At 32.4% G+C, this 26,735-nt stretch overlaps 2 protein-coding genes across 15 annotated transcripts; both read right to left on the reverse strand.

Annotated features, from left to right (window-relative positions):
* Positions 1-2,480: 2,480 nt before the first annotated feature.
* Positions 2,481-9,295, reverse strand: LOC8289458 (nicotinate phosphoribosyltransferase 1). Its single transcript, XM_002523566.4, has 15 exons — positions 8,829-9,295; positions 8,519-8,663; positions 7,826-7,945; positions 7,535-7,669; positions 7,376-7,437; positions 7,202-7,277; positions 6,658-6,759; positions 5,817-5,933; positions 5,092-5,150; positions 4,318-4,492; positions 3,710-3,844; positions 3,488-3,586; positions 3,131-3,239; positions 2,855-2,967; positions 2,481-2,771 (listed from the first exon to the last, which is right to left on the reverse strand). Exons 1-15 carry the CDS (start codon positions 8,987-8,989, stop codon positions 2,694-2,696), a joined length of 1,686 nt encoding a protein of 561 aa, XP_002523612.1. The 5' UTR covers positions 8,990-9,295; the 3' UTR covers positions 2,481-2,693.
* Positions 9,296-13,083: 3,788 nt separating this feature from the next.
* Positions 13,084-16,675, reverse strand: LOC8289459 (transcription factor SPATULA). 14 transcript variants are annotated; one of them, XM_015722009.3, is made up of 8 exons: positions 15,991-16,673; positions 15,624-15,728; positions 15,449-15,514; positions 15,277-15,342; positions 14,023-14,337; positions 13,872-13,941; positions 13,567-13,712; positions 13,084-13,476 (listed from the first exon to the last, which is right to left on the reverse strand). In XM_015722009.3, exons 1-8 carry the CDS (start codon positions 16,396-16,398, stop codon positions 13,381-13,383), a joined length of 1,272 nt encoding a protein of 423 aa, XP_015577495.1. In that variant the 5' UTR covers positions 16,399-16,673; the 3' UTR covers positions 13,084-13,380. The 14 variants fall into 14 exon arrangements, with proteins under 14 accessions (XP_015577495.1, XP_015577494.1, XP_015577491.1 ...); XM_015722008.3 differs by having other exon boundaries at positions 13,872-13,947; positions 15,991-16,671; XM_015722005.3 differs by having other exon boundaries at positions 13,872-14,337; positions 15,991-16,675.
* Between the last annotated feature and the right edge of the window lie 10,060 nt (positions 16,676-26,735).

Consider the following 26,735-nt stretch of genomic DNA (forward strand, 5'->3'; position numbering starts at 1 on the left):
GCAATTCTTATGCAGGACTCGCATTTTATAACTTTCATAAGTAAAGCTTTAGGCCCTAGACATCTGTGTGTGTGTGTGTGTTTATGATAAGGAGCTCTTAACTGTGGTGTATGATGTTAGGAAGCGGGATCACTATCTTAGCTCTTAACACTTTCTCATTAGAACTGACCACCTAAGCTTGAAATTTCTGTTGGAGCAAAGGATCACCAATGCACATCAATAGAAATAAATAGCCAAATTTTTTGGCTATGATTTTGAAATAACCTACAAGAAGAGAAGAGAAAATATTGCAGCTGATGCTCTTTCAAGGACACAACACTCAGAGTTAGCAGCTTTAACAATCTTTACTACTAGCTTTAGCTTGCTACCAGAGATAGAGGCCAGTTGCCAAGGTGATCAGTATGTGCGAACTATTATCACTGCTCTACAGCAGAACAAAACTATATATGGGCCTTATACATGGGCTGACGGGTTATTAAAAAGGAAAGGAAGATTAGTGGTGGGAAATGACAATAGCTTAAGGTATAAAATCATTCAATTGATGCATGATTCTTCACTTAAAGGGCATTCTAGGGTGTTGGCTACCACCAAGAGGGTACAAATGTTGTTTTATTGGAAGGGACTTAAGGACATTAGAAACTACATCAGAGCTTGTAGTATATGCCAGCAATACAAGCCTGAGAATGTGCAGACTCCTGGGAAGTTACAACCACTACCAATACTTAAGGGAATATGGACTGACATCAATCTGGATTTTATTGAAGGCCTACCTAAATCTGATGGCAATGATGTAATCTTGGTGGTGGTAGACCGATTTAGCAACTATGCACACTTTATAGGCTTAAAACCTCTTTATTACGCATCTAGAGTAGCTTAATTGTTTTTAAAACATATTTAAACTCCATGGATTGCGGGATCTGTAGTCAATGATAGGGATCCAATAGCTCTTTTTGGGATGAACTTTTAAAGCTGCAAGGAGTTTCTTTATGCAAATCCACCTCTTACCACCCCCAAATTGATGGTCAAATAGAGGTGGTTAATAGGTGTTGGAAGCTTATATGAGATGTATGACTAGATCAAACCCCTCTGATTAGTTCAAGTGGTTAGCCTTGACAGAATGGTGGTATAACACCAATTACCACTCCTCTATTCATACCATTCCCTTCGAAATTATTTATGGAACACCTCCACCCTTACAAATTCCATAATATCATGGGGACTCTTCCATTGCAGCAGTTGATCAAGCATTACAAGATAGAGAATTGGGGTTGCAAGTCATTAAGCATCACTTGTAGAAAGCTCAACACATAATAAAGCAATTGGCAGACAAGCATGGGTCTGAAAGGGAATTCCAGAGTGGGGACTGGATTTATCTGAAGTCACAATCCTATAGACAACACACTTTGGTACAAAGAAAGGTTGCAAACTATCAAGACTCTTTTATGGTCCTTATCTGGTAATTGATAAGGTAGGAGCAGTAGCATGCTAGCTCGAGTTGCCTCCTGGATCTTCTATGCATCATGTCTTTCATTTTTCACAACTTAAGATATCTCTCCCAGCTGCAACACAAGTATCTATAGAGGTCCCAGCATTGGATTCGCCTTCCTTGGCTCCTATAGCAATTATGGATAGGAAGACAGTGAAAAAGAGTAATCATGCTGCCACCAAGATTCTTGTGCGGTGGTCAGGGTTACTATTGGCAGAGACTACATGGGAATTCTTGTAAGATTTGAAATAGATGTTCCTTTAACCTCAACCTTGTGGACAAGGTTGCTTGAGGGAGAGGTATTGATGTGTGGAAGAATTATCACCTCGATTCCTTGATGGTATGGCTTGTATTCATTGGGAAGGTTAGTTAAATTCTGTTAAAAGGTTGTTGCACGTGACTATTATTGAGTTAGTTAAGTGTGTCATGTATTGGGTATTGGATGAATTAATTATTAGCTTCTCATCTTCTCTCTTTACTTTTTCTGCCAATCATTTTACACGCACCAAATCAGTAGCTGTTATAATTTATAATGAGAAGCTAAATAATGTCAATGAAATTAACCGTTGTTATAGTTTATAACATCAGATGTTATCATTTATAAAGGGAGAAAATTAAAGGGTTTTGAATGATAAAACCAAAACCTAACCTGCATCAAACCAAAATCAAAATGACCGACACTGAAGAAATTCAAACTTGAAATAACCTACAAGAAATGATCCAAAATCAAAACAATCTAATATGGAAATTACCGGAATCCGAAATAGCACAAGACCCGAATGACCCAACTCAGAACTGAACCAATCTGTCATCTCTAATTGAATGCCAGTGAAAATGGTTCAGAATTTGAGAAAGAATTGGCCTTCGATAGTTTGTCCTACAGGATTGCCCAAGAATTTTTACTTTTCTTTAAGACACAGCGTGCAAAAGATTATATTGAGCATTTACTTTTAACTCTGCTGCTTTCTTTACATACGCAAAACTAAACTGAATGTTTGGAACAAAAGGAAGAACAGCCACTTATTTTTATTAATTATTAAGGTAATAAATAGTTCCTCAAAACCCAAAATGTGGTAAACTTTATGTATAGAAACTTATATATGCGCTGAGTGAGTGCTGACTATTTGAAGAAGCTCCTCCAATTTTTTTGGAATCATTACCTGACCTGCATTTTGTACACTGCTTCAAGCAATACTTCTTCTGATCCTTATTGCAACTCCCCAACAGGCGCCTCATTGAGCCATAGAAAATGGATGAAGTCGTACAGTTTTGCACTAACACTCACCTGTTTGGCATGAAGAAATTTATATTTAGTTGCAACCATGAAAAATAGGAAAGGATACTGTTAGGATAAGAAAGATGCAATACTTTATAAGGTGTTGGGTTCAGCCTCCTCATATGATCAGGCCGCATTTGCTCGAGCTGCTTGATACAACGCTCTCTGATGTCCTTAAGAGGAGGCAAATCTTCTCTTGCTTTACCTTTAAGAATCACAATACTTATTTTAAACACTGTAAACTGATCTAGAAAATTGTAACGTCAACCTATGCACATGTTCTATTGTTGTCCAAAAGATGCAAATGTTCTGAACCTTTGGTTCAAGTGGTCATGCCCAAAGACTTTTACATATCACAGAAATCCCACCTGTGTTCCTAGGCCAATAACACTTCAAAAGCTCCTCAACCTTCTGTGGAACCACATATGCTCTCTTAGATTCATTAAAAGGATGACGACAGAGTATCCGTTCTCCCACCTGAAATTGCAGACATGAATAAACACAACTTCAATCTAGTCAGGATAAGAAGAGACAGACAATGAAAGCTGCTCTGAAAGTTGATATTTTAGCTTTCAGTAGAAAATTCTTCACCTATAAGTAAAATGAAGTGACATCCTTAAATAGCATATTCTTAAGTATGGTTCACACAATACCAAAACAAGTTGATATACCAATGAAGCAGAGGACTGGAACAGATAAAAAAATTCAATTAGCTTACAACTTACCTTCGGGGATGGTTCATTTTCCCCCGTCATGATGTCCACCAGAGGGTATCCCTCTCTGCCATATAATCTGTAACAGCGCTTTTTACATGGTATAGAGACCTAGTATAGAAAACAAGGAAGAACATCACAAAATGCTTATAAGTGTGTATGAAAGAGGGGGGGGGGGGGGGGGGGGGAGAGAGAGAGAGGGAGTTGCTAAAGTTTCTTGCCACAGTGATCAACCTTCGAAACATCTTCTGAAAGTTTGATACGAGGCTGATTGTTGATCTCAACAAGCTTGAAGACGCAGCCCAAAGCAGCTTGAGCATAGCAAGTGACAAGATAGGTGCCTATTCCAAATGCATCCACTTCATGACCCTGTGTAGTGAATAAAATCAATTCAATTAAGGTATTTAAATTCAACAAAGCATGCTATCCTTCTCTTTCTTGGTGAGATTAACAAATTTTGATGGAAACAACAAAAGTATTAGTTTGAATACACTTTGCACATCATATTTATAGACGGATGGTGTTGCCCAGTTGGTTGGAAAGCATATATTACAATTTAAAAGACACTTAGATAATTAACCTGTTAGTTCTAACTATAGTCAATAGCAACTGGATCTTAGCTCATTAGAACCAGTAGGAAGGACTACAGAAACTATCACTTATCCTTATTGCTAAGCAGCACGCACAACATGCATGAGTAAGCACAATAATATAGAAATTTTAAGAGTGAAACCATTCAAATATTTCTCTCATAGATCATAGATACCTTGAAAATTTAATAAGTCCCAAAGCAGCATGTTCATGTAATTTATTTAAAACATCTCTGGGGTTCAAATGATTACCTGCTTGTTTAAAGCATCTAAAGTTTCCTCATTGAGATCATTGCTAGCAGTAATACTTGTCTTTCCAAAACCAGGCACTCCAAATTCCTTCTCAATGGCACAAAAGAACTTCCGGACCTCAGATGATAAATATGCTAGGTCACCAGAGTCCAGTCTAATGCCTACTGCTTTGTAGCTGCAAAAACACACTGTTTAAACTCCCTAATGAAACCTCAGAAATGCTTAAAAATATAGACAAGACCACTAATTTTGCAAGTTGTTGGAATGCTATGAAGAAAAATGATACACTTGAATCTCAAACTAGGCAAAGATGAAAATTAAAGGAAAGATGGAATATGTGAAGCAGAAAAACAGGTAAGACTTTCAAGATGGAAGATTTAACAAAAGGAAGAAACAGCATCACAGGCTCGAAAGATGCAAGTCAATGTAACAGAAGCTTTACATACCAATAAATTGACCACTTCAGTTAAGCATCAAACCCTTGAAAGGGCCACGCAGACTGCACCTTATCTTATTAATGGATTGTTTGACTTAATTTTCTTTTTTCTTTTATCACAAATATGATTTGGATTACCATCATCTTATCATGTTTCAATTTGGCCTCACAAAAAAACATGTATTACATAAAGCTATTAGGCCAACAATATCAAAATAGAAACAAGTGACCCGAGTGAATATTAACAAGTTTAAGAATGGCTGTAGAAAAAAGAAACTGCTAGATAGAAAAATGAAAAGAAAACAGAAACAAAAGCACTAGTAAAAAAAAAGACTTACCCCAGATCATTGAGTGCTAGGGCAACAGCACAAAAGTTGGGGATTCCGCTCCGCATGACCTGGTAAATAGATGTTGATAGAGTGAGGTAACTGCCATAGTTAATAGCTATAAAACCATGCTTAATAAGAAGTAACAATGCCCTAACTAACAAGACAACCTGTAACAAGCAGCAGACCCACATATATACAGAGAGTCGGAGAGAATGGACAGCAGCATATAACCAAACTTTGCACATATGCTACATAAAGATTGACTCATGGACACTTCCATTGCATCAACCTTGTTAACGTGAATCAATTATGGTTTGTCAATACCAGATATTGAACTACAAGATGAGAAAGTATCAACTTCATAACGAATGCTACCTTTACAGATTAAATTCCCTTTCAGTTTTCCCTTCATTCCTTTGAGTTATTACAGCTAAATGTATCAGAAATAAAATTATTCAACGATGTAATAGTTAGCTCCCCAATGCTTGTGGCATAGAAAAGAGAGAGAATTTAATCAAGTTAAATTTGTAATATCAGCTGTAATCTTCAGCAATATATCCCAAACCGAAAAAGAATCATGTCATGATCTACGTGTTAACAAAATTGTGCTTCATGACGCCAAAGGACAAAAAAAGCCATCTAATCTAGGAAACAGATAGAAAGTTAAGATAGACCGAACCCGTCCATATAAGAAAGATGAAAACAGCTAATATGCAAAAAATATAATTACTCACATCGTATGTGTCTACAAGGGCCAGAAAATTGTTGGGGAAGGCCAGGGCGTATGAGGTGAAAGCTGAGAGCTCACTTTGATTGGTCTCACCAAAAACACCACGCAATGATTTTGACCACTGCATGTTAGATATGACATTTACAAACAGAAAAATAGGGCATGAAGAAAAATAATAAACAGAAAGAAAAATGACAAACAATTCATAGCCTTTGTACTTTGATGGCCAAACCATTATTTGTAGCATTAGCTGGCAATAAAAATATATAAACATCTGCCTCTATCGATCACAAGAAAAGTAGAATAAGCTGCTTTAACATAAGCTAATACAGGGTATACATATAGTTTCTAGTAGAAAAAATTGAGGGGAGAATTCTGTTTCTTGAAATACAATCAAAACTTGACCACCCTTGACTGCATTTTGTTGTCTTTACACACAACCAAGCTTGATATGTGCTATGCTTGAAATAGTTAACAAGTCCCACTGCCATCACAATGTCTTAATACCTAAGACAAACTTGTAAATTATGTTTAAAAGAATTCCAAGCCAAGTAATTTGCATATGCCATACCATGTATTACACCAAGAGTTATATTGCTTGCTGCATGCGATTATAAGGACTAAGGAATCAGAACCAAGACACATTCTAACCACAAACACAGGATGTGAATACCCACTTTTTTTTTCCATCAAATAGAGAGTAAATAGAGGATCCTTATAGCATGAATATGCTAATATTTTTAAACCAAAGTAGTGAGCATACTCAGTTATCTCTAGCTACAAATAAAGATAAGATGGAATGCTGCACACTAATAATACTTATCTAAAAGGCCAACATATGACACCTGAATTTTGCTCAACCATGTCTGGACCAGACTGACAAAATCCTCACAGCTACTGGAGCCATCAGAGCTCTGGAGTGTTTTGTCTACAATCTCATCAAGGCCCTGCAAGAATGGGATAAATCAAGCAAAAAAATAAATAGTAAAATAACAGTATTTATTTGCATATAAACTTAAATCACAAAATTAGGGATAAAGGAATTTGTTAGATATCAGGTAACAATTGCATAAAGAAATTGCAGTATGAGCAGGAATATGGAGTCAATTCGAAGCTCAGCTAAAGGCTTCATGTGAAAGAAAATAAGATTAACAACCACACAAGAAGAAAGTGCAACAGCACAATTGGCCATTTGAGAGGCATACATGCAAAGTTATTTCTTATAGCAAGGAGTTATATAACTCCAGAAACAAACTGCCATGTTACTTTAAGCATATTTTTTGGAAATGCATCATAAACTAAAATGCTACTTCAGAAACGTCTAAGTAACTGTTCACCAATTCAATTTAAAAATTACTCATCATATCTTGAGTTTGTTGTGAGCATTACCATGTATGAACTAACAAAAGCATGGGAATGTGTTCCACGTAGAGGTATCCCAAATAACCTCCCAGCTGCAACATTGCTGTCAAAGCACAAAAAGTTTTTCAGATGAATGCAACCTGTGGTTAAAGAAAAAGTAAACATCAATGCATGATGCAAGGATTTTTCAACAGGAGTTACCTTGTTGCATCAAATCCTCCAAGATAGCTGTACTTTGATGCACTTATTCCACCATCAGGTCCCTGTATGTGGAATAGATAGATTTTTTTTCCCATAACAGAAGTTAGTAGAGCAACTCATGAATAATAGGTAAAAGAAAATGAATTAACAAATGGAAACCTGAGCCCGCCGAAGCCCAAACTCTAGTAGTAATTTTGATTTTCCAGCAACAGATCGATGCCTCGCTGCATTTGTTGCCACTAGTGATGCAAAATTAACAAGATTGAGTAATGGAGTTTCCAGCAATTGAACCACCTAACACAAGAAATAGAGGCATTAAGATCTATTTCTGTTCAGTGTATGAATGGTCTAGCATAAGAGATAAATCATCGAAACGAAACAGAACTAAGGTATACACTACAACATTAAAAAAGAATTGTAAAGAAGAAAACAAAGAATTTTGAAACTCACAGCAATTGGGCCTTCAATTCTTAGTAGAGGAACCTTTGGAAAGACAACTGAGCCCTCTGAAACAGCATACAGTTCAACTTCAGAGCAGTCAAGTCCTCTAAGATAATCGCAGAAGCCATCCTATAATCAGCAGTAAACACTGCTCAGATAACCATATACAGTGCAATATCACAACAAACAGTTCAGGACCATCACTAAAGAGAAAACAAAAACTGGCAACTAAAAATTTTTTTTCTAAATTACTGCAATTCAGATTATTGTAAAGCATATGAAAAACCTTAACTAAGACCAAATCCGCAATGCAAACTATAACACATCAACTGATACAAAATGTAAGTACATAAGTACAAATGATCAGGTAGAGAGTATCAATATTTGTCCCAATAATAACTAAATAAATAGTAATAATTGAGATACAAGTATATGTTAAGAAAATATAGAAGATACACCAGTCTTGGCATACTTAACCTAAGAATTTCAGATTTTTAAGAAAAAATGCAGCTACCAAATCAAACTGATGAAAACAGTAATAACAGCTGCTTTTTCTATTTTCTGTTTCTAAAACATTGCATCATTAATTTCAGAAGTCCAGCCAAAAGTGACACATAATCATTCTAGAGATAAAAAATATGTATGAAAATAATAACAATTATAGTAAGATGAATTTACAGTAATTTCAATTTTTCTTTTTACCTCGCAAGAAGGCAAAGTTTGGCGTAGAAATGAAATCTCATCTTCGGTGAACTTGAAATTAGCAACAAACCTAATGCATTCGTCTAATCCAGCAAATACTGTATACTCACCACCGAATGGATTCTTCCTAAAATATAAATCAAACCTGAACCATCACAACATTCAATTAAAAGAAAAAGAAAAAACAAAACATTAGTGACTGCTAACCGTTTTTCTCTTCTTATATTTGGTAGTTAAGAAATTTGCAGAATAATGATTGATAAAGAAACAACCAAACAGTAAATAAAGCAACGAGTAAAGGAATGCTAACACAGCTCGCTCTTGATGTTTTCCGGCTTTCCAGTAAGCATAAGCCATGGTAAACTGATAGAGATCCGTTAATAGAGGCGTTATCATCGGGTTAGTCGTAGGATCAACCCGACCCGAAGACTCCGACCGGTATCTAACCGGACCATTAGCTTTCGCCTCCATTTTCTTCTTTCTTTTTTGGTTGTTTCTTTTATTAAATAACAGTTGGGGCAATTGTAGTTGCCAAATGAATTGGTCGCGTAGTATATTTGATTCGCTGAATTGATAAGCTAAACATGCATATGCATATATATATGTGTGTGTGTGTGTGTGTGTGTGTGTGTCTGAATAAACGTGGGCGTGACGAAGAACAAAGTGGAGACACAGAACCGCTTTGTTTGGCCGTTAATAACTATTTTCTGCTCCCTTATACACTCTCTCTCTCTCTCTCTCTCTCTCTCTCCCTCTCTCTTTCTTCCCTCTGGCCTCACCGTAGCCGTATATATTTCAAAAAAATAAGAATAACAACATTCGATCCAATTCATTTTTTCCTTAACGTGATATAGTTTATTAGAAATTGAATTAATTTTATTATAGAAGTTAAATGAATAAATGAGCGGAGTATCTTGTTAATGGATTTGAATTTAAATCTAATTAGTATTAAAATTATTAGACCTGCCATTTAATTAAATAAATTTTTATTTTTATAAATTATTGAAGATAGCTATTTTTATGTAATTCATAAAAATTCTTACAAGGATATTAGATTATATTTTGTTGGTTTCTCATTAAATAAATATTAAATTTGAGTTTCGTCATTTAGAATTCAATAATTTTTATAAAATTTTATAATTTTTATTGTAATTAATAAAATAATTATGTTTAAGACTTAAAACAATAATTAAATAATTTTACAAGACTCGTCACTTTAAAAAAAAATTGTTAAAATTTAGAAAAAAATAAGACATCTCCAGAAGACTTTTTATATAAGCTAAGTTTTTTATTACGAAGAGTTATTCAATAAAATAAAACTCCAACATACTCTCTATTTTTAAAATATAAAGTAGATAGTTAATTTGACTATCTACATTTAGAGAACTAATTCACTATTTATTCTTATTGTAATTAATAAATTACAAGTTCCTATATATTTTATTATATTTTATTAATTAGTATCTACTGTTTACTATCTTTTAGCTTTTTACTTCAAAAGTAAATTTTTTTAAGAAAAAAATAAATAAATTAAAATATTAATACTTATTAAATAAAGTAAAATAAAGATAAAAACAATGAGAGTATTGGACTCAAAAAATTATTTATACTCTTTATAAGTAAAAATGCTCTTTATTAAATAAAAAATACTCTTTAAAATAAAAAGCACCATTAAAAATGCTTTTACAATGCGGTCTGGATAATATTTTGTTACTATCCAAAATCTAATAATTAAATTCTTTAATGAAAATAGAGAATCAAACTTTCCTTTTTTTTTTTTTTTTTCTATGAGTGGTTGGTCCATTGAATATCAATAAATAATTATATACGGCATTATACGATTGTAAAACAAATGCAAGAAATTTTTAAAATGAGATGCAAAAAGCCAATGGGCCACAAAATCATGCATTCATTTAATTAAGTGTGCACGTGTATTTTTAGACTTAGGACTCATCAATATCCATACAAGCATAGGCCTCATCAAGTATCTACATTCAAGCATAGCCCTCATCAATATTCCCTCACATTTTAGGGATAAATAAGTTAATTTAATTTGTAAGAAAAAATCAATTGGGTCATTAAAATTATTTCACTTAGATTCTAAAATGCACAAGTGAAGATACAGTAAATTTCAGCCACTTTTCATATTTTATTTTCCTCGCAAAAAAATAATTTCTTTATAAATATTGATAGACATTTCTCCATCCATTATTCAATAACATTCATAGAAATTTATTATCAGAATAATAAAAAGGGAAAAATTACAAATTTATTATTTTGATTTTTTAATTTTGATGTTTAAACTATTTTTTATTTAATTAAGTGTTTAAATATGTCAAAAATACTCAATAAAGTGTCTTTAACCAGTTTTACATGTTAAAGTGTTTATGTAACTTATTTTAAATAGTAAATTGACTTAAGTACCTTCATTTAAAATAAGGAATAAATACGAATGGATATTTTATAATTTTACTATTTGACAATTTTCAGTATATAGTCTTTTTTCATATAAAAAGATACATGTGGTTAAAAATAGTTACAAAAAGATATTTCACTATTAAAGAATATTGGTCGGTAAGGATTTAGCCATCCTTACTCTGATCAGCCATCGTTATCATGTTTTCAGTCTTAGATATATATTTTTTTTATCATGATTTATAACCATGTATTTCTTTTTGTCTAAAAGAAATCACATTCTGAAAATTATAAAATAGTGAAACTACATGATATTTTTTTGTACTTATCTTTTAAAATAATATAATTTTTTTCTTCTATTTTTCTATCCATTTCTCCGCACTATTTTTTTAAAAGATTTGTATGTTTCTCAAAAAATTAAAAGAAAAATAATATTTTTATTTTTTTTGTTTCTCATGTATTCAAATAACAGTTAAAAGATTTTATTTTCTTACATTCACTTCAAAAAATAAAAATGGAGTATATTCTTTCACCTCAAAACAATAAGAGAAGAAAGGAAGTTAATAAATATTCTTTAAAAAAATATTATTAGAAATAAAAAGATAACAAATATATTTTTTTAAAACAACAAATGAATAAAAATTAAAATTTTATAAAATTAATCCAACATTTTATTTAGTGCTAAGAAAGCATTAATAGAAAATAGAAATAAAAAGTATATAAATAAATAAAAGAGAAAAGAAAAAATAGACAAAAATAAGTTACATTATTATCTTAACCTGTAAAACATATAAGACAATATTTCATTTAGTGCTAAAAAAGCTTTAATAGAAAATAGAAATAAAAATTAAAAAAATAAGTAAGAGAGAAGAAAAAACAGACAAAAATGAGTTATATTATTATCTTAACCCGTAAAATATATAAAAAGTATTATGATATATATAAATTAGCATTGATTGAAAAAAAAATTATTAAAAATTAAATGATAAAATACTAATAATGAATACTTTTTTTTATTATTTGCTCCGTGACCCGTTGAACTCCCAATAAAAAGAAAAAAGTTAACCTAAGAGTTACAATGCTAATAATCTGTTTGGATGGACTGAAATAAACGGAATGGAAAGAAAGAAAGAAGATAAAATTATTTTAATTTCATTTACTTTAAATATATCTCTCCCAGCGACCAACTCGGAGACTTTACTAGTAGTCATTTGCAGACAAACCCTGATTAATTAATATATAACTGATGAAGAAGAGAATAGGCCAAGTAGACATGTGCAATGGGACAACACATGTCACGACACAGAAGCATTGTTGCTTCCTATTAATTTATTTTCAGGTTTCATTAGATGCGTAGTTATATTCCTCTGATGATCAAGGCATTGTTTGCTTTTGTTAATTTTATTTCAGGGCGTCATAAGATGCTTGGTTATACTCCTCTGATGATCATTGTCTTCACTATTCTTTTCTATTTGTTTGAATTCGCATAACAATTTCTGCAGGTTTGAATTGCAGAATTTGACAAAAATTTCGTAATTAATATTTGATACAGAAAAGCTGACAGAAACATATGCAAATTGTGTGTAGGAAATTTTCGAAGAATCCACAATTCACTGACTCATCCCAAACCTTTGTTTGGTTCACAAAACACAATCTTTTTATTTAGATTTTTCCTCCAAATAATTAATTTTATTAGAAAAAAATTGTTATGACTAATATGTTTTATTTAAACGAAAATTCAAGTTCAAATCTCATTTCTACAATGATCAACTATCAGAAAGTTCACGCCAAATATTTTAGTTGGTCGGAGTCGTGAAATGGGAATTTTCTTTTATTTCCGGTCACTCCAGAATCGGATGCCTTGTTTGAAGGATAAGGAGAGTAAAGACTGGAGTAAAGAACATGGAATTCTTTGGTAATTACCAGAACTTTTTGACAGTTGAAACGCACCTAATTTGACTACTGACATTCAACAATGACCTGGAAGAAAAGGACCCATATAAAATAGACAATCAAAGTGGCAGGAGAATCTGTCAGACAAATAGGGAATAATCTCGTTGGAACGGAGACGACCAGTTAATTCCAATGCTCCTTCAATATATTCAAACTTCTCCCTGCCAAGACTTGGTGATAAATAAACAAGGGGAAAATAACTGGAATCTTTGAACTTGGAAGACAGGAACATAGTTTTCCCAGCCCTTGTCAGAAACTCACATATTATATAGTGTTTAATCAAGCTAACAAATTGGATACTGAAGTTACTTAATTACACGATGAGAAGATGTTCCTAACTGGTCTTGTTTCCTACCATTGATGCTTAAGCATTGAAGACAAAAGTTCTGCTCAACCACAGCTGGATGCATGTACAAAACATATAATAATTTCTTTCAAGATTGAGGCCATTGTATCGTAGCTAGAAAAATACACACAGATAGCTTAGTAACATATCAGTCCAGGATCTCCTGTCTTTCTATCTTAATTTCGTCATCATCCGGAGCACTTCGTCCTGTTTGCATCCTGGTAATTGAAATGCATAAGCCAAGCTGAATTTACACATTAACGAAAGCAAAATGAGAAAAGAAGAAACATGTGAAACTAAACTACATTTACCCTTGTAAGTTTGAGAAAATTACAAGATTATGTTCTATGTTCTTTAAGAATAAGCATTCATTTTGATCCCTTCCAATTATGCATGCTCCGAAGGAGTTGCTGTCTTTTAAATTAGATGCTAGTTTTCCAAAGGGATGTGATGCAGTAGCTGTTGCTGGCATTTCAAATGCTTGCAACACAAAAAGACTAGTCAGATGAAAGAGCAGGGGGTATGCTACAGAAGAGGCATCAGACAACTACTGCGATCAATAAATTAACTAATCCAATACTATGAAGTATGATTTATAAGCACACATGTAACAGAAACAATGGGACATAGCATAATCACCCAAGGGAATCCTTTCTGAATGTTCTGCGTTAAGCTGTTGGTGTGGCAAGACATCTTCCCTGCAAATTTCCTTCAACTGAAAGCATGTGAGATGGCCATACTTCATCTGCCTCCACATGAAGATACGCATAAGAATCATATTCAAACTTACCTCAGAAGATGTTTGCAGCGGGAAGGGCCCAAAGTGAGCCCGGACAGATGACTCCATACCAAATGAGGTTTGTGAATGTATTACATTTGACATGTTGGGTACTGATAGCTGGTTTGAGACACCACATTGGCTTGGAATATCAAAGACGGTTTGTTCTGGTTTTTCTTGGTTTAGAGGAAGACTGCCTGCTACATTAGTATGCTGAGATCCATTTTCCTCAGCAAATCCCATGCTGAATTGAGAGAACTGGGTTGGTTGCAGCACTCCAGGCAAGCACATTGGATGCAAACCTATTCCATTTCTCAATGATAACATCTGAAATGTGTATCATATTATTTGCAAGTTAGAAAGTAGAACAAACTACTTGTTCTCTCTCATAGCTTCAAGTTTGAATTCTGATCGGCCTACTTATTATAGAAGTTTCCTTGCTGAGACTCAAAATTAAGATTTTAAATCCATGTAAAGTTGATATTCTTAAGTTGATTGAGGATTGATCATGATTTTGCTCTTCGGATTTCACTACCTTGTAATCTAACATATTCCACAGCATTTATTCCGGTTGAGCCTGATAAATTGTTTCGCTGGAGAATGAATCACAAAATATGAACATTTATTTTGAACTTCGGACAAGTAACAATATATGGCAGGACTTGCAATAGAGGAGTCTTCAGACATTCTTGTGACTCTTAACCTCGCTGAACAGAGATTCAAAACAACTCTCGACATGAAAATACAAACTATAGCTAATGATTGAAAAAAAGAGGATAAACAATCCCATATTTAAACCATTGCTAATTAGTAATTACTCACCCTAACTAGTTACAGAGATCCATTCTTGAGTTTCCTAATCATGCATGTTTAAAAAGAAAGAAAAAGGCTTTTCCATGCTTGATAAATCTACCCTCCTCTACTTTTCAACATGGATTTCCTGTATGTGTTTGGCACATATTATATCTCAGGAAACTTGCATTTGAATGAACACGTAGTTATCATCTTTGAAGGGTTACAAATGCCTGCAAATGCAAAATTTTGCAACGTTTTGGATTCCATCTTTAAGTTTGAATACCTACTAACCACACTTATAACACCAAAGTTTTTCATTTTGAACTTAACACATTGGCAGACCACCATAAAAGCCAAAATTATAGGAAAATAATCCTACAAGCAGGACAACATTTATAGAAGGAGCAACATTAAGAGAACCTTTAATGATACTAATTAAAGACTAAGCTGAGGGGCAATACACAAACAAACCTGTACTTGGAGCTGAAGCTGCTTGAGATATTCAATGGCTTCATCAAGCATTGAAGCCTTATCAGTCTGCAATTGTATAAGAATTAATTGAATAAATTTACTACCAAAAAAGAAAAATACAAATCTTCCACATACTAAATTTAACCTCAAAACAATAAGTGCGATCAAGTACCTTGTTAGAATTCGGAATTAGGTTCTGCAGCGCTTTCATTTTCTCATTTATTCTACTTCTCCTCCTCTGCCCCAAGAATAAAACCCCATAAACAGAAACCATTATGAACAGACCAAGTAAAAAATTGAATAAACAAGAGTCCTTCAAGCAATGAAATTATTAAAAAAGCTAATACCTTTTCAGACAAATTGTGAACTTCTGCAGCCCTACTTCTCTTGGATGAACTGCGTGGAGGAGCTGCCTTTGTCTGTACCTCTTCTATCAAAGCTTCAAGACCCTCCTGCATCAAAAGTTCACACATTAGAAGAAAAAAAAAAACAGATGAACTAACTGATAGTAGAGTCATCTAAGGGACCTGAGTTCTCAAAACTCAAACCCCAGCCGGAGCAAATTAACAAAAGAAATATAAATATTTAAACTTCCGCTTTTACATTTCTCACCATATTTCCTAAAAAAAAAAAAGAGAATTTAAGTAAGAGCTTAACAGAAAATTTTTTGAAAAAACAACACATGTAGAACGAGTCAACAACAACAATCGGTACCTCACTTTCACAGTCACACTCATGATCAGTCTCGTTCTCACTAGCTCCTCCTCCTCCAATGGACAAAGACGATGCATTTGCCGCAGTACTACTACTGCCTCTCACATTTCCAGAGAAATAGCCAACGTTCACTCCATCACCAAACTGTACAGTTGATACGCATGAACGGTGATGATGAGGATAACAACTCTCTTGCAGCTGCATAGAAACCGGCGCTGCTGCTGCAAACGACAACGTCGTTGTCGTCGTCATCGTCGAAGATAGCGAAGTAGAAGAAGAACGGAGAAGAATCTGATTAAGAAAAACTGAGAAATCATCTGATGAACGGTGATGATGATCATGATCATGAACCACTCCTGTTGAATATATTGATGAACACCTATTATACATAGGATTAATATCTCCCATTTCTTTTCTTGTTTTCTCGTTCTTATAGTTCTTGATGATGAGCTTCTTCTTCTCTTTTTTCTTTAAAAAAAAAAAATACTTTGGCTTTGTGCTGTTTCTTGTTTCTTGAATCTTGGTTATAGTAAACCAACCTGAAGCTTTTCTTTTTTCTTTTTCAGGATATTGATGGCGGAGTTTAAATGGAAAGCTTGCAAGAAAATACTTTTACGCGCTCATAATGCGAGTGGAATTTAAATAAAAAGATGGGTGGGAGCATCAGTATCAGGATCTTGAAGTTGGAGATTAGCATTTTGCTAATGGGAGAGAATCGTCAAGCCCTTTAATGATTGGTCTGTCAATTTGCTAATTTGACCCATCTGGGTAATGGTAAAAGCTAAGCTATAGTGTCAGGTGATATATCATATATGCGTGTGTCTGTCCCACTATCACACGCACGTGAGGCACACTTAAGACCTTTTTAATCTGTTTATTGAGTACTAATAGATTATTAATTACGTGCTAGTTTTTGTCATTTGTTTATAAATGCTCAACATAATTGGATCTGTACTTAAAAGGATGTCTGTCTTTTTCTCTGTCTCTCTAGTTTGATTTGAACTAAATGGTCCTACTTAATTTCAAGTTCCAACATGGCAGTTGCAACGAATTTTCTTTTTCTCTAAAATTTTGTTAAACTACATTTTAATTGATTTTGTTTTATTTTTTACTTAAACCGGATATTTAAATCAGTAAGACTAAAAATAGACGTTATTATTTAAATACTACTAATTTTTTTTTAAAATGGAAAAAGAAAAAGAAAGTTATTTTCATTTAAGGATTAAGCAGATATCATTCTCTAAGTCACGATGCTCGCCGGTAAAGTCTTGGCGGGCAGCCCAACTTTCATGATTATGTTGTATATTAATTTTGAAATTATATTATAGTGGTATAAAATGAGCCAATCTGTTAACAAATTATTTAAAATATAACTTAACAAAAGTTTTGTTCATACTAATTTATTAAACTAAACTAGCTTGATTTATGAGTTTTATCTGTAAATGGGTCGAGTTTGAATCCGGTTGAGCTAAAAAATATATCTATAAATTAATATATTTAAAAATTTAAAAATTTTACTATAAATTTGCTTATAGCTTAATAATATATTTTGATTATTTTTAATATATCATATAATTGTTAATATAAATGGTTTTAATTTAATGTTAATGAATATATAATTGATAAATTAGTAAAGTTTTTGTTACAAATATTCAAATTTCAATATAAAATTTACGTTAAGTATATAAATATTAGAAGCTATAGAATTTATTGGATACTGCCATTTATTATTTTTTCATTGTTTATTTTATATTTTTCTAACTGACGTTTATTTCAAGATTTTCTTATTATTATTTATCTTTGAATATATAAGTTATTTTTAACTAAAAAACTTATAACCACATATATAATAAGTTGGAGTTTAATTTGAATTTCAATTTATAATTTACAAGTCAATCATAAACCAAGTTTAAATTTAAAATAATTAAATTCTAACAATTTAGTTTAAATAAGTCAAACTTATGCATTTAAAAACTCAATTCTGCTTGGCTCAATTACATTACTATGAGTTGAAAAGAAAAAAATATAAAATATATATCTATTTGTGTTTAGTTATATAAAAATTCTCATTCAAGGTTAATGGGGGAAAATTAATTAATTTTAAATTTTATTATTATAATCATAGAAATAAAAAATAATTGATTATATTTTAAAATTTTAAAACATTTTAGACCTCAAATTGGGATGTAATTAAATTTAATTTTATGCAAAAAGAACGGAGGAGAACCATTTCCCTTCAATTCTCTTCTCCTTATTAAAAAACTAATTCTTTTCCTCTCTCTTTAAATTACCTCCGTCATAGTGAATAAATATTTAGTTAGTCTTTAACACATACTAAGTGTTATATTTGTGATGGTAGACAATTGCAGAAGGCCCTTGAATTTGTAATCTAATGAATGCAATGCATGGCATTTGTTTGGCAAAGAACAAAGGATTTGACACATTTGTTGATGGTGCATCTCTGGCATAACGCTATGATTTTTATTTATTTATTTTTTCTGATATTTGACCATACCGCACATGCGTGTGATAATGCAACTTGTCATTCATTAACATCAACTTTCCTTGAATGCATGGCTGATGGCATGACAATTTTAGATCCTTTTAACAATTTCTGTCGGTTGTTGTATTAGTATACCACTTCATTATTCACAGCCCAATACCAATATCAACCCTTCTACATATTATTCAATAAGCATTACTAAAATGATTTGCCAAGTTAGTTTATTATTTTTATTATTGTTGTCCTATGATTCTTTATTTGTGTAATTATCTCATGAAATCAAGAGATTTAAATTTTAGCAGCATGTTATTTAAATAGATTTTCATTATATCACAGAAATATAAAAATTAACTACATTAATTCTAAAATTAAATAGATGTAAATACCACTTGCGCTATATTTGAGATTTTATACAGAAAATGAAGATAGAATCTGTTTTTTATTTTTTATTTTTACATCTTTTTTTTAATTTTTTTTTTCTAATCTTTATGTGAAAAAAAAATACAAAACTAAAATTAATGTTTAATTCTTATCTTTCTTTCTCAAATATTTTACTTCAAAAACAATTTCCTGTTATTCTTTTCCATTTTCCTTCTTTCCAGGGTATCATAGTGTACCTATTGTTGACAAAACCGAGGTCAAGTTGCAAGGATCTTAATGATTTCAGTTTCTGCTTTTCACCCTTTAACTCGGCAAAAGAATCAGTCCCGAGAGAAAGAAAAAAAAAGAAAAAAGAAAAAGGGGAAAACAGAAAGAAAAGCAAGCCCTCTTAAAAAGAACAGAATGCTGCATGTACAGGAGAGTAATCTTGCAGCAAACCGTGTACGAGAGGTATTGGACAACCCACTTCATTCCTTAAAGCCAATTTGTGTCTCTGATACCTTTGAATTGGCACAGAAAGGGTTTGCTATTGTATAGTCATTTGACTGGCTATATATATATATATATCACTTCTATCAGTTCTCTATTTGATTCTTGTCTGAATGAGGACAATTCATGCATGTTCAGGCTCCTTTAACTGCCACCCCAAAGATATAAAGATATATTAAATTCTTGAAAGGAGGAGTAACTCATGGAAATAAGAATTTGGTTTATTAGTTGAAGCCAAATTATTATCACAATAATTAGAATTTGTATTTATTCAGTTGATTTTTACTACTAATTATTACTTTAACATTTTATATTTTATTTAATATATAATGTGTTCATATTCTTCTTCAAATATAATTGAAATTGAAAACTTTTCACTTAAATAATCAATATTAATCCTAAAATGCAGGAACAGCAAATTGCATTCATATATTAAAACTAGTTACTTTGACCAAAACAAAAAAATAAATTAAATTAAAATGACTGACATTTTATAATGCTTTTAACAAAAGAAATGAAAGTCAGAAGAAAGATAAACAAATCTTTCAATAAAAGTTGAGCTTATTAGATTCCAATTAAATCATTCTTAAAAATAAAGAAAACTAGACATCTGATATGAATTTTCCTCTTCATTAAGTTTTCAATTATTAACATATATTAGTAATTTATTTGTATATTTTATGATTATTTTTTAAATTATAAATTTATTAATTTAAAAATATAAATTAAATTTTCTATTTTAAGAAATATTTTTATATAAGATTTAATTAATAAAAACGAATACATATAGCAGTAATTCAATAAAAGATATAATTGGAGGTATGTGCCCTTGCTCGTTTTCATTTATCGTTAGGTTCTTAATTAATTAACTATTTTACATTTTATGTTTTTGTAATTAGATTACTTAATCTTAATTTGATTTCAAGCCCGACCATCCAATTCTGCCTGAGTTTTTATTAGACCTAATGGCAATTAGATGCGGATGCACGCTTTTAAAAGAATATGACATAAATTAACAACCATAATATTAAGAAAAGGATAAGTATAAAGAATTCTTCTGCAATTTTACTGTGTTATAATTTTAATATGTATTATCTTTTCGGATAAAGAGAAATTTATAATTACAATTTATGATAAAAAAAATATCATACTATTAAAAAATCTTAATTTATAATGATCCAACCATCTTCACTATAATCAGTGATCGTTACCATATTATTCGTATCAGATAGTATGAGTTTAAAGTTTAACAACTCATAATTATATTGACTAGTAAATCGGATTTAAAAAGTCATTGATTCGATAAAATCGATTTGATGAACAAACAACAACATTTTAAGTTATTAAACTCTAAATTCATATTATTAAATGTGAAAAATATAATAATGATGATTGATCATATTAAATATGATTGAATTCTTACGAATTACTATTTTCAATAATAATTTTTTTAATTATAGTTTTAATTACATATTTTTACTTGTTTTAAAAAAAAATAACATGTTAAACATTATCCAATCTTATTTTTTATTTGTTCCTATGTTAATGCTTAAAAAAGTTTATTTGGTTTAAAAAATAAAAATAAAAAAAAATAAAATAATAAAAATGAAAGAGATATTTTAGTGTTATAAAATATATAGATAAAATAATATAAAATTTATTTGATAATTTTTTTATTTATTGAAATTTAATTTAGTTATAATTAATTCTACGTAAATTTTAATTATATAAATTATAAATTAATTTTTATTTGATTTAAAGTATATAAATTTAAACTAATATATAATTTTTCAATTTTTTAAGTTTCAATGATATGTAATAAAATAAGTCAAGTTGCTAAGGGACCGAATACAATTAAAAGTGGTTAATCATAATCAGTTATCATGTTTGGGTCAGAGAATTAGACATCTCATTATCCGTCTATCTATCTATCCTTGTCACACTGTCTTGTCTGACCCAACGTCACCTTAATCAGACACCAAATTTGTTTAATAATTATCAAAATTCTTATCAAACTTAATGTATCAATTACGTGTCCTTCCTCCATTGGTTCAGTAGATCTTTAAGTATCCAAAGCACCTCAGCTGTCTACTCTACGGACTGGACCACCACAGTATCCGTGTCACTATCAACAAAAGGACCATCATCTTCATCATCATTCATCACCCGCACACGGCAAGTTAAATGGGTTGTTGCCGCAGATGTAGACGTGTCAAATGGATAACGCGGTCGAGTTGTCTTGGGAGGTGGAATTGGAAGATCGGACGGTGGACGTTCAATGGGCTGTCAAAATTTGACTTTTGTATTACTGTTACTTCTGATTGGCTACGGGGTTTGAAGAGATGTTGAGGAAAAAGGGTATGTTCCCAATGTTTGTTAGGTACGTGTCGCATTGTGGTTGGTGGCTAATTGCTGACTGATGGATGTAATCAACACTGTCAGTTAATTAAGGGAATCGTACTTTGAGCGCAGAGGATTGTACACCTCGTGCTGTTGTTAGATGGATGTAAGTACCAAGTGCGTGCTGTGATTTCTGATTTCCAATAATCTGTAACAAAGTACCAACTTTCTACATTTTCATGGGAGAACATATATTAACGAGTTACCATTTTTTTTTTCCCCACCGTCTTTTTCAAAAGATTTGACATGATATTTTTGATGGAAAGATTAACCTGATTTTTATTTCCTTGAGCTGATCTGAAATTCATGTATTGTATTATTTTATCATGAGAAAATGATCAGAATTTATTATTTTATTTATATTGAAATAATAAAGTTAGTAAATTTTCTTTAAAAAGATATTTAAGGGATATCTGACTGATTGATTTTAATTTTTTTTTTTTAAATAATCAAATATAATTAACTAGAAAGCATCATATTTTAGTAGATTATTCTGAACAGAGGTAAAATAAAAGTTTAAATTGCTAATATCAAAATATAAGAAGTTTTGTGATATAATTTAATATATAGGGCTATAATATGAAATATTCTTAAAATTGGGGACTATAAATAAAAATTAACGCGCTTTCCTTATATATTAAAGATAGAAAGTATGGTTGAGCCAAAGCTGATATGTAATTGGCTCTAACTAAATTTTAAATTTCATAATAAATTCAATCGACTTATGAAATAATAGTGTTGAAGAAAGAAAACATGAACTCTTTTTTTGAAGAAGAAAACATGAACTTAAACTTGGTAAGAACAATCGAGCTCCTAGTCAATTTCAAAATATCTAGTTCGATTCTGCTAATGAACTTCATAAATTAGCTGAATTTGAGATAGAGCTTGTTGAATCTATAAGATCTAATAAAAGTATATATTTATGGAAATATTAAATTAAAACATTAGATGATACTCAAATTTGAATTCAAACATTCTATTCTACATAAATGAGAAAATATAGTTTATTTATAACATTCTATTACATTCTATGCTTTAATAAAACTAACATAGCTTCTGCTAGTAATCTGACTTTTCCATAGGTGATTTCTTCACAGTTTATATAAGTTAGAAATTAATATATGAAAATTCTTACTGATCCAATAACATATATAAATTAGTTATAAAATTTAAAATACATGTTAGACATATATGATACAATGTAGACATTACGCTTTATAGGTGATGATATGTATATTCTAGTATATTCTCATATACTCTAGTATATTCTTCTATTGTCTAATTAGACACTAATTTAGTGTTCCTATTTTAGCTAAAGATATGTATATAAATAGACATTAGCACTCTCATTGTAAAATACAATTTAGAATACAAATTCAATCTTATTATTTTCTTCTACATGGTATTAGTGCCTCCCTTTAAGTGTGGTTATATTTTCTGCGTATTATTTTCTTTTGATTTTGTGCAAATAACACAATTTCTATTTCTTGTGCTGTTTTTTAATATTTTGTCATCGAATTTAACTTCCATCACCACTGGAAGATTCTTCTCTCTCTGACAAATTCAATGCTGCAAAAATCAGTCCAAACGGACATCAAACACTCTGTTACGGTCTATCAGAAGTTTCTGCCACAATTCAAAACGTTACATAGCTTGGAGGTTGAAGACAATCAAAATGACAAGTCGTTTTGACTGCTCAATATTCACTCTGCCATTTATTCAGCTGCCTGTAGTTTTTGATTCCTGGTTTGTAGCTGCTCGGTTCAATCAAACCAGTTAACCGAACCAGTTCACTTTGGTCAGTCCGGTTCATCCATTTTCTGGTCATTTTTTTAACTCGGAACATTTCTTAAGGTTTTTGACCCTTCTAAATCCTTTTTTGAGGTCTGTTTTATCAAAATCAGACTATCTATCTTCGGTTTAGTTCAAATCACATTATTTCTGCATATTTTCTTTGATTTATTACAATGGTTACTTCAGATAATTTAAGTTCTATTACTCATCATATTACTGTTGTCACGACCCCACCCGTGGGCCCGTGACCGGCACTAGGGAATGGGTAGGCTTAAGGCCACCGAAACCTGTAGTAAGCCTGACACTCACTGATTTAAACAAATCTCATCTCAAATTAATATTATTAAAACCACAAATTATCTTAATAGTTACACTTTACAAAATTACTTCGGTCTACCAGAAAAACTAGGCGAGACCCGAAGCTCAGAAAATTTACAACTGATACATTTACTATTACTACTGCGGAGAATCTAAGATTTACCAATTTACATACCAAATCAAATACATCACCCGATGATGAAGGAGTCGGATTCTTGAATAAGAGTCAGCGGGAGAACTAACGATCACAAATCAAAAGCAGTAAAAATGAGGTATCGGTCTAGAGTGAGTTAAAATCATATATCTGAAACAGTTTCCAACATTTCAATATCACATTCATTTAATTTTAAAAATAATTAATAAATCACGCGAACCATACGTGTCATGTTAAAACATATGTGTCATGCCATGCTTAAACAAAATTTATTCCACATGCAACGGGACGGAGTACTTCAGTATAACTCTAATCCCAACTCTAAAATCTCGATTATTTCAACACTTATGTCTCAACTAACCTCAACTAACCTCAACTCTAACATCTCAAACCTCTCATTCCAACAGGACTGGCGCCCAGAGAGCAAAGCTCGACTAGGGACCTTACCTCCAGTCCGGTCACTTAACTCTCAGCCTTAGCCTTTCGGCTCTCTTACCCAATAAGACTGGCGCCCAGAGAGCATAGCTCGACCAGGGACCTTACCTCCAGTCTGGTCACTTAAATTTCCAAATAAGTCGGCGCCCAGAGAGCAATGCTCGACTAGGGACCTTTACTCCGGCAACCACACTCTACTAAGCCCAGAGAGCGATGCTCGACCAGGGCAGGTCCTAATCTTTCTTTCTCAAAATTTTTACCTCTTTACCCTTTTTCTATCTCTCTCATATTATATTGGAACACTTATCCAACTTCTATGTTCTACTGCCGTCCCATCCTGAGTCATCATGCAATATTAAAATTGGTGATAAAGGAAAAACATATTTAAATAATAATTAAAAGCATCAAGAAAATAATGATAATAATTAAACGAAAAATTAAAATTGCAAATGAATAATCACAATAGCAAATCAAATTTTATGCATGACACGTGCATAAGCGATATATGTCTTTAACTCACAGGTTTGGCGACCTCCTAGCTCTGCTCCGGTGCCTCGGTAGGAGCGAGCCGAACAGACAGATCATCTAGTCACGGAAAAATAATTTATCAAAACGATGGAACAATCAATCATTAATCCTAGGTCTAGACTCCTAGGACTGACTGTCTAAGAATCTCGACTCGGGAGAATTCTCACGAAAATCCGTGCGAACCTCCCTACAACACGAACATTACCCCCCGTAAAAACGGGTCCAGGACTGCCGGAAAAACACTCCAAATATCCAACAATTTAAACAACGGGAGTCGGGTCCCCGAACTTCACTATTTCCGACTCCTACACAAAATACGAGGCAACCGGACAATTATTTATGACTCACAAATATCATCAAATACTCAATATAATCCAAGAATTTCTAAAATTAACGGGCTAAAGATAATTAGGGCGCTCGGTCGCTCGGTCGACTACCTCTAGGAGTCCGATCGACGATCCGAACACACCATCGGACTCATGACGGCCGATGGCGATCCCCGCTTCCGATTTTCCGATCCCGACACCCGATCGTCCGGGAGAAATTTACGGACGATCTAGACCGTCGATTCGCAAACGAAGCCCGATCGCCACGAAACCAGTGCCATCGCGAAGCTTGGTGAGGAGAGTCGGGATATGTCCTCCGATCATCCATCCTCCACCGGAGCTCACGGGAAAAGCCCAAAAACTCCGGTACCGCCACCATTATCTCTCTCCACCGGATCTTCCGTCTCCCGGCCACCACTGTCGACACCGCCAAAACAAAGCCAAGGCGAGAGGAGTCGATCGGCACAGATCGTGACCACCGTCTGGAAGCGCTGACGAGGAAGCTTGGCCATCTTCCTCCTCGCTGTCGCCGTGGTGCCTTGCCTGCCGCCGCGCCGCCGGACCAGCGCCGGACAGACGGCCCGACCTCCTTCCTCCGCTGCCTCTCTCTCTCCCCGACATCTCTCTTCCTCTCTCTCTCTACTTCCTCTCTCCCCGATTCCATTTCTTTCAATATCGACATTAGGCCCCCGAACTTTTCCTTACTACAATTTGGTCCCTCAACTTTCTTAATTACTTACAATTTCATCCTGCAGAATTCCAATTTGACCCCCAAACTTCTTTTTAGCCTTTCAATTAAGCCCCTAACTATTTAATTTGGGCCAAATCCGAATTATTGAAAATACACAATTACAAAAATACCCCTGACCGACATATTTATTTACAAAAATACCAAGCTCACAAATTTCCATTAAAACCCCATAAAAATAACATTATACTTTCAATCCTTATTCCAAAATAAATTTCCAATTTAGTCCTAACACATAATTAAATTAAATAATCAATTTCCAACTTAAAATTTAATGCTACTAATCAATTATAATACCAATTTTTTCAAAATTCTTTTATTAAAACATCCTTTATAATTTCTTCCAAAATTTTCCGATATATAATTTTACTTATATAAATATGCTCTTGGGAAAATTTGAATAACCAAAATAAAAAATAAAAAATATAATTTATTCCTTAAATAATTTACTTGAATAATTTTTTAAAATTTCAAACTAATTGGGTATATAAAATAACTCATTTATTAAATATATAAAAATTCTGGGTGTTACAACTGTGATTTCTTATGGTTCTAATTATGATTTATGGGCTCAAGAAATGTGTAGCTTTTTAAAGGGACGCCTCCTTTGGCGTATCATCACTGGTGATAATGTCAAACCTACTAAATAGGTTGATGAAACTAACACCA

This window comes from Ricinus communis, chromosome 7 (assembly GCF_019578655.1).
Source record: "Ricinus communis isolate WT05 ecotype wild-type chromosome 7, ASM1957865v1, whole genome shotgun sequence".
NCBI lineage: Eukaryota > Viridiplantae > Streptophyta > Magnoliopsida > Malpighiales > Euphorbiaceae > Ricinus > Ricinus communis.

Coding starts and splice junctions, on each gene's coding strand:
- LOC8289458 (XM_002523566.4), bottom strand. CDS start 8,989: ATGGAGGCGAAAGCTAATGGTCCGGTTAGATACCGGTCGGAGTCTTCG. Junction 7,670..7,825: donor GAATTGAAGGCCCAATTGCT/GTGAGTTTCAAA, acceptor TTCTTGTGTTAG/GTGGTTCAATTGCTGGAAAC. Junction 6,760..7,201: donor CTTTTGTTAGTTCATACATG/GTAATGCTCACA, acceptor CCATTCTTGCAG/GGCCTTGATGAGATTGTAGA.
- LOC8289459 (XM_015722005.3), bottom strand. CDS start 16,398: ATGGGAGATATTAATCCTATGTATAATAGGTGTTCATCAATATATTCA. Junction 15,729..15,990: donor AGTGTGACTGTGAAAGTGAG/GTACCGATTGTT, acceptor CTTTTGATGCAG/GAGGGTCTTGAAGCTTTGAT. Junction 15,343..15,448: donor TAATTCCGAATTCTAACAAG/GTACTTGATCGC, acceptor ATACAATTGCAG/ACTGATAAGGCTTCAATGCT.